The 12,078-nt window shown below is 38.7% G+C and overlaps 1 protein-coding gene across 32 annotated transcripts in view; it reads left to right on the top strand.

The window, feature by feature from the left end:
* nfasca (neurofascin homolog (chicken) a) overlaps positions 1-12,078 on the top strand; it is a 69,401-nt gene that overhangs the window by 31,804 nt on the left and 25,519 nt on the right. For 27 of the 32 annotated variants that reach the window (XR_001426699.1, XR_001426700.1, XR_001426698.1 and 24 more), the window contains 12 exons: positions 1,150-1,272; positions 2,376-2,546; positions 3,389-3,436; positions 5,131-5,242; positions 6,133-6,317; positions 6,400-6,531; positions 7,428-7,580; positions 8,037-8,148; positions 8,370-8,536; positions 9,308-9,455; positions 10,483-10,607; positions 11,153-11,197. Coding sequence is in view for 26 of the 32 variants with exons in the window: in XM_015046564.1 (XP_014902050.1) it covers positions 1,150-1,272; positions 2,376-2,546; positions 3,389-3,436; positions 5,131-5,242; positions 6,133-6,317; positions 6,400-6,531; positions 7,428-7,580; positions 8,037-8,148; positions 8,370-8,536; positions 9,308-9,455; positions 10,483-10,607; positions 11,153-11,197 (1,521 nt within the window). In the remaining 6 variants the exon portion in view is untranslated. The remainder of the gene's footprint in view (positions 1-1,149; positions 1,273-2,375; positions 2,547-3,388; positions 3,437-5,130; positions 5,243-6,132; positions 6,318-6,399; positions 6,532-7,427; positions 7,581-8,036; positions 8,149-8,369; positions 8,537-9,307; positions 9,456-10,482; positions 10,608-11,152; positions 11,198-12,078) is intronic. The other 5 variants (XM_015046572.1, XM_015046570.1, XM_015046588.1 and 2 more) reach the window with 2 other exon arrangements.

Raw genomic sequence — 12,078 nt, 5'->3', positions numbered from 1 at the left:
CACTTTGCGTGTTTTGTGCATAGTGTAAACATGTAAATATCTCATTATCTTTAACATCATTCTGTGCATTTTTCAACGCCACCACAAGAAAGAACCTGGATTTGGAGTGCTGTCAGTCAACACAGCCATCTGCTTGAAAGATGTTTTCCAGCACATCATGGCTCCTTCTGCTGACAGGTTTTTTGGACATTATGGAGATGCTGATTTAATTTTTCAGCAGGAGTCAGTTGCGGCCCACAAAAGCTGTTTGAGTAACCATGGCAACACTGTGATTGACTGCCCAGCGAACTGTCCTGACCCAAACCCCACAGAGAATCTATGGAGGAAGAAGAGCGACCACACTGGTGCGCACTGATGCAGTGACTCATGCAAACGGAGCCCAACCAATTACTGAGGGCATAGAAATGATCAGGAAAAATGACATTTCTATTAAAAATGTCCTTTTTTATTGATCCATTGTGATATTCTAATTTTCAGAGAATCTGAATTCTCGGTTTTCATGATCTCCAAGCCAGAATCATCAAAATAACTAAAAAAAAAAAAAAAAAGAGCTCAAAATATTCCATTCTGCATAATAAATTAATCTATATCTGTAATGACTTATGAGTTTATGGCTGGACCAAAATGCACACCGGAGCTGGGACCATAGATCATAGTGAAAAATGAAATGAAATGAAAAAATTACAGGAACAAACTTACAAAAATCAAAAGGAGCACAGGGAGCCAGAGCAGAACAAAAAAAATGACAGGAACCAGGGACCACAGCAAAGTAGCAGGATTAGACATGAGGAACAAACAAGGAGGAAGTGATAATAAGTTGTATGTAGACTGGGGAGGTTGATCACTGAACTTGAGTTAGATGGATGATTAGAAACAGGTTGCAGGTGCAAGGGCAGAGGGAGAGAGAATGGTATAGGGGGCGAGTGAGAGTTCACAGGGAACATTTTCTATTTATTTATTTTTCCTTAACATTCCAGTTGTTTCTTTGTGTTTCTACTATATCTTTATAGTTTTTGAAATATACTTATGCATTATTGTTTTAAATTATTTGACATACCTTCGAGAGTTCTTTTTCAAATTTCATTGTGCTTTCTTTTGTTCATAATGACAATAAAATGAATTCTGATTCTGTTGCCCTTTGTCTTTCAGAGGCCCCGTTATGGCCTAAGGAAGTGCTGGCCCCGGTGCAGGTGGTTGAAGGCTCCCCTCTGGTCCTAACCTGCAACCCACCGCCTGGCCTGCCTCCTCCACTCATATTCTGGATGGACAGCAGTGAGCAAACGTTCCTCATAGACTTGATATTTCCTTATCAGAAGAAGAACATACTTGGTTTTTTTTTATTTTTTTTTTAAGAAATGAAATACCCTCTTCACTCTCATCACACAAAGAGAAATGTGTGCAGGCATCAGCATATTTTGGCTTGTTTTAACCTGATCAGGAAAGCAAGAGGAAGACTCTGAGTCTTGAAAGTGATTTGTTTTTATTCTTTTTTTCACTTTTCCAAGCAGCTGATGCTGCAATATTTCTGAGAACAATAAGAGCAGATTTGCATATCCCAAACAGTGAAAAGAGAGAGTTCAATTATTTAAAACTTAACATCCTCTTTATGACTAAGAGACCAGTCACCACTAAAGAAATGAAGCAAAAATAATAAAGATTTTTTTTGTCTTTATAATAATGTGTCTTGTCAAAAAGAAAACTAAGCAAAACTTCTCACTGGAAAGTCTGTTTACTCCCGTTTCAATCCACAGATCAAACCAGCATAATTAACGTATTTAACATTACTAAAGACAAACAGCTATATCTGTATCTTCACCTTTACCCCGCCCCCCAAAAAAACACACAGATTCAGATTTTATTCTCAATGACCTCACTGACATTGAAACTAGCTAACTTTGAATCATCTTTCTGCAGTGACAGCATCTGTACAGAAGAGTGTTGTGACCTGCCAGCTCTTGTAGAAAGTACATTCTCTAATCTGATCAGGTTTTTGAGCTTTCAATCAGTTGCTCACCCGATTTTCAACAGAACCTACCCGGATTCTATTGAAAAATCTGTTGCTACGCATGCAACAGATTTTTTTGGGTGCATCTCTAACATATGCATGTCTATCTCTATAGACATGCATATATCTATATCTATTTATTGTACTGATTTTATTTTCCACTCAGGAAAATCATTAAGATTCAATAACCTTTCCAATGATTGATTGAAAGACATGACACAAACATCTTAATTAAAAGCTCCCAGATCAATTTAATGTAGCACATCTATGAAATCAAGAAAACTAAATAAGATAGGAATGAAAGCAACGTTGAGTTTTTTTTGTCTGTACTTTCCTATAGTGCTAATGTTTTCCTTTCTTTGGTCCACAGACATGACCCCCATCCATCAGGACAGGAGGGTTTCCATGGGTCTGAATGGAGACCTGTATTTCTCCAATGTTTTGGTCCAAGATGGTCAAAAAGACTACAGCTGCAACGCTCGCTTCAACTTCACATATACCATCCAGCAGAAGAACCCCTTCAACCTCAAAGTTCAGACCAGTAAGTGGCAACATGTGAACACCAGTGAACACAACGTTTTGTCACAATGTTTCGTAGTACTATTGTGATAATGATAAAAGTGACATTAAGAAGTATTTGTGACATCTTTTTTAGGCAGGTGTACAACTGTGTGTCATGGCAATTACAGTCCCACAAACACAAATACTGCTCTTGAAAAACATTCCTATTTCTAATGAATAAACTTCATTTGGTAACTGTATTTTCAAACGTATTGTTTTTTAGCTTAATGAACAAATAGTGGAGAAAAAAAGAAAAGTTGTCAATTCTGAAAGTATAGACAGTTTTAGGGGGTTTTAAGCATCATTTGTTGGAAATGATCATAACTCAAAATTCTTAACACGATAAATGTATATATTTATTATAAAGTAAGTTTGAAAACTGGCCCTATGAAAGTAATCTGATAGGACAGCTAGCAGCTTAATGCTGTGTTCATTTATTTTATTTCCTACTAGTGTTTTGAAGAGATATAATTATCCAGTATCTTCTAAAATCTTCCAAAGTTTAAATCCACTAGTGCTTTTCTGTTGATTTAAAAAAAAATCAACTTGCCAAAAGAAAAAAAAAGAAAAATCTGTTTTTCAATGTGCTTCCCATGAATCTAATAAGAACACATATGTTCCTCCAGATATGAGTAATATTTTTGCCATTTTAGTAACAGACAGCTGGTTTACATGAAAAACAACCAACGTTACTTAATAAGTCTGATATAGCACTATATGGAATTAAACAAACTCAATAAATCTTCCAGGTTTATTCAGTACAACTGAAGTTCAGCTAGTTTTTGCACTGATCAGCCATTTTTTTGCACCTGCTATTTCCAGCGGAGCCATATAATGACACATCTTACAATGCCTCTGATCCCTTCGGTGGTGAGTTTGTTTACGTCACAGTGGTCTACTTCCTGATAACCCACTAGTCAGTTTTCACAATAACATGGTGTACGCACTAATCTATGCCAAGTGAAGCTGAAGCTAACCTAAACTAACTGCTTAATCTACGAGCTCTTTAAACTCTCCATTGCTCTGTTGCTATAGGCTGTTGTGTCTGTGTTTCCATTACAAATGTGCCCAAATCTCTGTCTATATTCTGCTGATCTAGAAAAAGAACACAATTTTACAATTGTGGGGTTTCCACTAACTAAGAAATAAAATTAAAATCCCATGTGAATAAGCTTATTTGTTGTTGAAAATCATGGTAGCGACAGATGTAAACAGTTAACATGGTGCTAGCGCTCATCATCTACCAACCATCAGAGGAGATGTTGGTGTTTTGTTCAGGTATTGGAGCGACAAACCCCACCTACTTGGGAGCGGCTGCGTATGCAGCGTTTCGGGGAAATTGCAGACGCCGATTTTACAGAAGAGTGATGGATTCAACACGTGGGAATGACACAACTTTTTATGAAGTGTGTGATGCTGTGAGAGCTCTGGTGGAGCCAGCTGCACATTGTCCAGATCATCCTCCTACTACTTCCTGACGTCTTCTTTGTTGTTTTCGCCAGTAGTAACATGTGACTTGTGTGATATGAAAAAAGTGTTTCTATTTTGCAGTTTTGCTAAATGTATATATTTTGACACGACTGAGAAGCCACCACCTCCTAGCGCTAAAAGGTTTTGTAGAAAAACCTGAGTTTTTTTTTTTTTTTTTTTTTTTTTAAATTGGTGTCTTTCCTTTAAGCAAATTTATTTTCCCTATTTCAAATTGCGCACTTTTATGGTTAATGGAAATGCAGCTTCTGTTAGGTTAAAACAGTCTTTATTGTTGATCGACTGTGTAATTTGTTAATGAATAAATAATGTTATGGCCTCTGAGTGGTAACGTAAATGACCACTTTCTATTCTTTGTAATAGAAACGTTTCCTCCTCCAGATGAATAATGTGTTTTTCTACGAACCTACCCACCTTGCTTCTTAAGTGCAAATCCCTTACAATAATAAGATATAACTGTGGTGTTGAACTGGGGCTTTATGAGATCAAGCCTCACACAGGATAACTTCCTGTGACCTTTGGTAATAGAGACATATTTCTATGACCAAATCAGATGCTCAGATGTCACCTGGATTAACCAGGTTTGTTTCAGATGTTGGGGTAACAGAGTAGCATGAATAATTCAGGTTTCATCTGGAGAACAGACTGGAGCAAATGCCTTCTTTTAACTTTAGCATTCAAAAGAACAAAAACCAGCAAGGTTGTTTTTTATTTTTCTTTTGGAAATTATTACCATCATTTTTCATCAGTGCACTAATGGCTAATGAGAAATTAACTTAAATATGTTTCCAAACGCAAACTTGGCTAATCTGATGTGCTGCTTTTCTAATCCAATGAGAGTGAAGATGAATGAGCCCTGTGCTGTATCTGTCTTTTCTAATGTCTTCCTGTCAGACAAGACCGAGGATGTTAGCTTCTTCCTCAGGCGAAACCCAGCCACGAGGAAATGATCGGAATAATATTGTTAGATGACGTGAGAGGGAGGATGTTCAGCTGCTGGTGGGACGTGGTTCACGCTGCAGGGACAATCAATGTGTTTGTCCCTATAACAACCTGCCACCGTCTTTCATTTTCAGGCCGCAAAATAGCAGAGACGTCGCCGTCTTTCCTGACTCCTGAAGGGAGTGGGAGCTTCAAAATGGTGCTACGAGATGAGCAATTGCTGCTGGAGTGTATCGCTGCTGGGCTGTGAGCATGAACACACACATACATACACATACATACAAGTGAGAGGAAATTAAAACATACATACATACATACATACATAGCTTCTTACTTAAATGCCATTTTATAGTTATTGCATTTTATAACAAAAAATTGTAAAAAAAAAAAAACTTCTACAATCCCAATGCTATTAAAGCTGCAATATGTAACTTTCGTTAAAAAAAGATGTTCTTTTACTACTGTAAAACTGTCGCCATGTGAAAAGATCTGAAGATCTGTCTGAAGAAATTCACCTAACCAAAAACCGCCAATCAGAGTCAGGGGGCGGGTCTTAGTGATAGCAAGTAACCTCACGTACTTGCTGCTCAATGTGCTAATGGTGGTGAAACTACTTACTGTCGCAGGAAAACTGTTTATCCACTGTCATAGGGTAGCCATGCTAACTAACCTTAGCATTTGCTGAAGGGTATGCTAGCTGCAGCATAGCAGAGAGCATGGAGGGGAAGGAGGAGGTGAGCAGCACCACACAGAGTGGTGATTGACATCACTAAGACCCTCCTCCTGGCTGTGATTGGTTGTTACTAGTTAGCACTGGGAGAAAGCAGAAGAACTCGATTTTTTTTTTTTACGTATTATCATACCAAAACTGTGATCAAAAATGTTACGACATAGTGACAATTTTAATATATATATATATATATATATATATATATATATATATATATATATATATATATATATATATATATATAGAGAGAGAGAGAGAGAGAGAGAGAGAGAGAGAGAGAGAGAGATATCTTGGTGTTGTTCAGGGGGATACTTTGTTTCTTCTTGCTGTATTAGATGTAATCCAACCAACAGAGTTATTACGTCAAAGTTTTACACGTGTCTCTCTCCGCCCGTTTTCCTCGCAGTCCGACTCCTTCCATCAAGTGGTTTAAGAGGGGGGGAGACCTGCCAGCACAAAAGGTGAAGTTTCAGAACTTTAATAAGACTCTGAAAATTCTCAGTGTGTCAGAGGAGGATGCTGGGGAGTATGTCTGCATGGCAGACAACCGTCTGGGCAGTATACGCCATTCCATCAATGTCCAAGTTAAAGGTGAGGACGAGACAGTGCTTGTTGTAACAAAATGAAGGAACCTGTGTTATTAGGCTAAACTGGCTCCCTTTCCCCCCCACAGCTGCTCCTTACTGGTTAGACAAACCCACAAACCTGGTGCTGGCCCCAGAGGAAAATGGCCGCTTGGTGTGTCGAGCCAATGGCAACCCTAAGCCCAACATCCAGTGGCTTATGAACGGCGAGCCAATAAACAGTACGGCTTCTTTTTTGACTCGTTTTGTTTTACCCTTAGCTCCTTGTTGCTTTTGTTAAATTTGGGGCAAATGGACTTTCAACGATTAGTTTAATCCGTCTTGAGAAGAGCCACATTTAACTATACAGGATCATTTTTATGTGATGTCTCCAAGTGGCATGACAAATCTGGCCACTATTTTAGACATTTAAGGAGATGCAGTAAAGTGTCCCCATTATTGGCTCTGTGGGTTCTGTATCCCAATCAACAGGGGGAAGTTCATGTCTGGCACACATGTTGCAGTTATAACGTGGTTCTCAGTGACCTCTCCTCTTAAAAATATAACAAAAAAGATTTCTTACTGGGAAGTTGTAGTTCTTGATGTAAGGTTTGTGTTACATAAGCAAAAATACATGAAAAGACTTTTTGTCCTCATTTTATGATGTTAAATCTGACCAATCTAAACTTCCAGTATTTTAAATCTCTTAGAATTATCAAAATATTTTCTATTTGCAAAATTCCACAATAATGAGGGAAAGACATTTATTTATTTATTTGTTAATGTCTTCGAAATCAGGAGTTCACATACATAATGATAGTTATCTGTCTAAGCAGTGGACAGTGGACAATGGATGTGGGAGACACTTCTGATTGGTTGACTGCCATCTTTGCATTACTTAGAGGCTCACCTGTGGGCGTATTTTAAGGCCATGCTCTGCTTTCTTGTTCAACATGATTGGAAAGTCAAAATGAGTTCCAACTCATAGATTAGCCAAGTACAAAACATGGATGAACGGATGAATAAAATCTGTTCTGGTGAAAGTTTTAAGCTGTAAAAATGCTCCCCTTTCTTTGTCATTTTATCTATCTTTATACTTCGTTCTCTTCATTTTCTCCTTATGTGTCTCTTTTTCTAGAGATCACAGAAACTCCAACAAGTACAAACAGAGAAGTTCTCGGTGACACCATTCTGTTCCGCGGGGTGCAGATCGGAAGCAGTGCGGTCTACCAGTGCAACGCCTCCAACCAGCACGGCTACCTGCTGGCCAACGCCTTCGTCAGTGTTCTCGGTGAGACGCAGGAAGGGAGGCGGCCATGTTTAGACAGAGTAGTGGGAACTGAAATTAGCTGAACTGAAGGTGAACTGTTTGAAAACAGTGTAAAAATGTAGGTCAAAAACAGAATAAGTTAAAGGAATTAGTTTAGCAGTTTGTAAAGCTATACATATATATGTGTGTAATTAAAATGATCAGCTTATCTGATTTTAAGTATATGTTTGAGTAAAATGAACATTGTTCTTTTATTCTATGAACTGAGTGGACGTGACCAAAAGCTGCAGCTGCTCCTGCATAATGTTCACAAACTGCCAGGAACAGGGACAAAACTGTAAATCAATAAAGCTTTATATCAGGACCAGTTCGTTTGTTTAACCTTCCAAACACATCAAGATATCATTTCTTAGAAATGTTAAAAAGTGTCCCAATGACCTTGTTTCAGTGTTGTTACCTTTAGTTTCCATGTTACAGACATGGCTCCACGGATGCTGGGACCCAAAAATCAGTTAATCAAAGTCGTCATGAACAACCGAACCTTCCTCAACTGCCCTTTCTTTGGCTCTCCTTTACCCGAGCTGCGCTGGTGAGCATCTCATAGCTTTTTCAAACTAACAGCTCCTGCGATGTAGAATGACTTACCAAGTCACTGACACGTCGCACAATTTAGTTATATCAGCTGTAAGTCCTGTGTCTCTGTAATGTTTCTTATTTTAAATTTAAAACTATATCGGATTGGTTGGTATTAATGTGTTTTAGGGAATTTTTGTTTGTTAACCACAACTAACCTTCACTTTTACTCTGGAGGTTTAAGAATGGCCAGGGCAGTGGGCTGGATGGGGGTCAGTACCGGGCCTACATCAACGGCACCCTGGAGATAAAACGCGCTCGAAAGGAGGATGAGGGCATCTACACCTGTGTGGCTAACAACATGTTGGGCAACGCTGAGAACCAGGTCCAGCTGGAGGTCAAAGGTCAGACATTGCTTAAATACTAACTTTCATGATAGTTTGAACAGTGATTTTCCTTCCTTGTGCCAAATAGCCTGCTGGTTGGGGTGAGTCAAGCTCTTCAGTGCCTTTTCTTGACATGCCTTGTGTGTCCATTTGCATTCCAAGTTTAATACAATTAGAAGACATCAGGAATTATTTTTTTGATAAATAGAAGAAAAGCGAGACACCATCAGGAATTTGAGGTTTAACAGGTGGTGGGAAAAAAATGGCTTCATCTTTCAAAACTCAAATGAAAAAAAAAAAACAGACACGGAGAAGAGTTTTGGACAGATTGGTAGTTTAAACTCAGCAGTGAAAAGCATCTACAGTGATTAAAACTGACCGAGTGGATAGTTGAAGTACATTTACGATATCTGAGTTATGTACATGGTAATTAGCAATCTAGGAATAGTTGGCCATAAGAAGGAATGTCTGTAATTAATCGTTTTATTTTATTTCCTCAGAACTTTGTTTCTACCACTTGATCATGTCTCTCCTCTTCAGATGTATGTTATTCCTTTTCTGTTGGAGGTGAAGGTGTTAAGAGGAGTGAACCACTTTAACTAGTTTGTGATCCCTGAACGAAGAGAAGCCAGAGGAGGGCGAGTGGGAGAAAGGCTTTTAGTAAAACAGAATTTGATATAGAAATGTGTTGATGAGGTCCCTCAAACATGTTGTTTAGATGTCGTACTATGTGACTGTCAGTGTGCCTATTTCTACTTTTTTTTTTCTGTCATTTTAACTCTGATTTAGAGCCTACTCGTATAATTCAAGCTCCCACGTACCAGTCAGTTTTGAGGGGCTCTAAAGCTACCTTCCACTGTAAGGTGGTGTCGGACCCCAGCCTTCCCATCACGGTGAACTGGTCAAAGGACGGAGAGCGCCTGGATCTGGGATGGAGGTATGATGCCTGCTTTTTTAAAGTTTATACCAGAGTCAGAACATTTTGGATTTAAATTTGCTTCCTGGATGGGATTTTTGCTGCATGTCACTCCACTTTTCCTAGCTTCACTTTTTGAATGTAGTCATCATATATAATATAATGTCTCCAGTTTGTCAATAAATCTGAAAAATTGTTTATTGTCTTTAAATGGTCCCTCATTAGTGAAGAAAAGCAGAGCTCAGTATATGGATTACGACCATAAAAAAACTTGGCAAACCCTCTTGGCTAAGCAGTGTGGTTGTGTTGGTCACTGCGACCAACAAACAGCAGACCAAAGTTGACCTTTCTAGCGTTCAGTGGGGTCAAGGTCATTAATGTAGGCAGGCTTTCCGTCCTTCTAACTGCCAGATTGTGGAGGTTGCATCAAATTCAACCAACCAACCAACCAACCAACCAACCAACCAACCAACCAACCAACCAACCAACCAACCAACCAACCAACCAACCAGCCAAGCTATTGATTGATCCATCAATCAGTCATTTATTGAATCCTTTAAGCATCCACAATATTGATGACCAAAGTGCTTGACAAAATCAACATATACAAGAAAAAATAATAAAAACAAGGTTAAAACAAGGCCGAAAGTAGAAAAACTCAAGTACACACAACTAGAAGTGGCGTCACGTTTTTAATTTTGTAAAGGTCTGAATAGAAAAACGTTGTTGGTGTTGACTTAAAAAGATCCTGTTCAGTTACAGATTGAAGATCTAGTAGAAGCAGGTTCCACAGTTGAGGTATGGCACCAGAAAAAGCTTGATTACCCCAACGTCTGTGTTTTGTATACGGAACGGCACGTAAATGTTCACTGCTGGGCTACGATTGATCCAAGTGGCAACTGTAACCCAGATCGTCACTAATCAATCCTATCACATGCAAGGAAAATAGCAGAGGGCCTACAATTTAGTCTTGTGCTACTCTACCGTAATTTTCAATGAACACGCTGCTGGATGTTACTTAACAACCGATCCGTTTTCTGTCCTCCAGGTTGAAGAAGGATGAAGAGTCCCTGACTATTCCGTCTGTCAGTGAGAACGATGAGGGAATTTACACCTGCACTGTTAAATCTGAGATAGACCAGGACTCGGCCTCAGCCCGCCTCACTGTCTCAGGTACACTAGTGTACAGAATGGTACTGCAAAGCACTGATGTGGTCTGACAGAAACACAACTCCCTGTACCAGTGATGTTCATTTAGTACAATGTAGCTAACTCAGTGTCTTCACATAGACTCATAGATGTAGAGTAGATCACTGTGCATATAGTGATGGAATGTATTGTCTGAAGAAAATATGCATAACCAGCAGCAGTACATTGTGTATTTCATACAAGAAGAACTTGATGATGGAATAATAACATGTCGTTTGTAGTGAAGCAAGCTAGTTTGAATAACTTGTAGCAAACACTAAATGTTCCAGCCTGGCATTTAGCTAGATAGCAATTTGTTTCAAGAAAACAACACATGTATTGAGATGTAGCAAATTAAAGAAGGTAATCTATTTAATTATCTTCTAAGCTCTGCATTATATGAATGTCTTTATCAGAAGCTACATACAATTCAATTGTAATGATACTCAAGTTATATTTTAACTGTTGTTCTCCTTTGCTGTAGACTAACCTAACTAATCTAACCTTTATCCCCACCTCCTGACCCACAGAGGACACCTTCCACAACCCCTCAGTCTTTAGTACCTTGCCTCCAGGTAACACATGGCTCAGCTGGAAGCTCTTCTGTTTGTTTTTTTTTTTTTTTTTTTTATGTCCTGATGCCTTATTATCTACTTTATGTTTTTGCTTCCATCTCTATATCTGCATCATTTGAAATTTCCCTCCTGTTTTATGTTTTCTCACATTACAATCACATTTTTTTTTCTTTTTTCTTTTTTTTTTTATTGGGATTTTTATGTGTCAGACCAAAGCAGAACAGAATTGTGACGTAGAAGTCAAACGAGGCACCGCATTACATAAATATAAAAATAATGTGACATATGTGTCTCTACATCGAAAGACTTAGTGTTTTCGCATGCCAAAACACCGGATCTGTTTTGGCATGCAATCTGACAGAACATCAGGTCGGATGATGTAGGCAGCAGTTACAACTTCTGACAGTCAATGAACCCTTGCAGACTGCCAACGATTCCCTAAGACTGTCACGAGTCAGACAGGAAGTGAGACACGGTGGCAAAATAAAATGCATCTGCTTTGGGGGAAAATGCTAACTCAAAACTTTTTTACTTGTAAAAAAAAAATAGTAGTGTACTACTTATCCACAATGGGAGCTCAAAAGTACGGAAAAAATGAAAGAGTGAAATTGTGATGTTGTTGGAGCAGCTTTTGGGTTTACTGGCCGACCGGTTTGTGTTTACTCTGGCAGGATTTTCGGTTCAGTCTGGTGGACTGACGGACGGTCGAGTCGCAGTCTGTGTGTCAGCTAAAAATCTGATTTTAGTGTGAAAAGCTATAATCTAACGATGTGTTTTGGGACTTACCTTGTTGCTTGTTCATCTTTACAAAAGTGTCCACTCAGTCAGAGTGGATTAAGATTGTCTGTGGAAATGAGTCTTGCTACAGATGCTGAATCTGA

This window comes from Poecilia latipinna, unplaced genomic scaffold, assembly GCF_001443285.1.
Source record: "Poecilia latipinna isolate Pla-1442-1.1 unplaced genomic scaffold, P_latipinna-1.0 Scaffold784, whole genome shotgun sequence".
NCBI classification, from domain to species: domain Eukaryota; kingdom Metazoa; phylum Chordata; class Actinopteri; order Cyprinodontiformes; family Poeciliidae; genus Poecilia; species Poecilia latipinna.
Note: the sequence above shows the minus strand (reverse complement) of the source record. Positions and strands in the feature narration are given on the sequence as shown.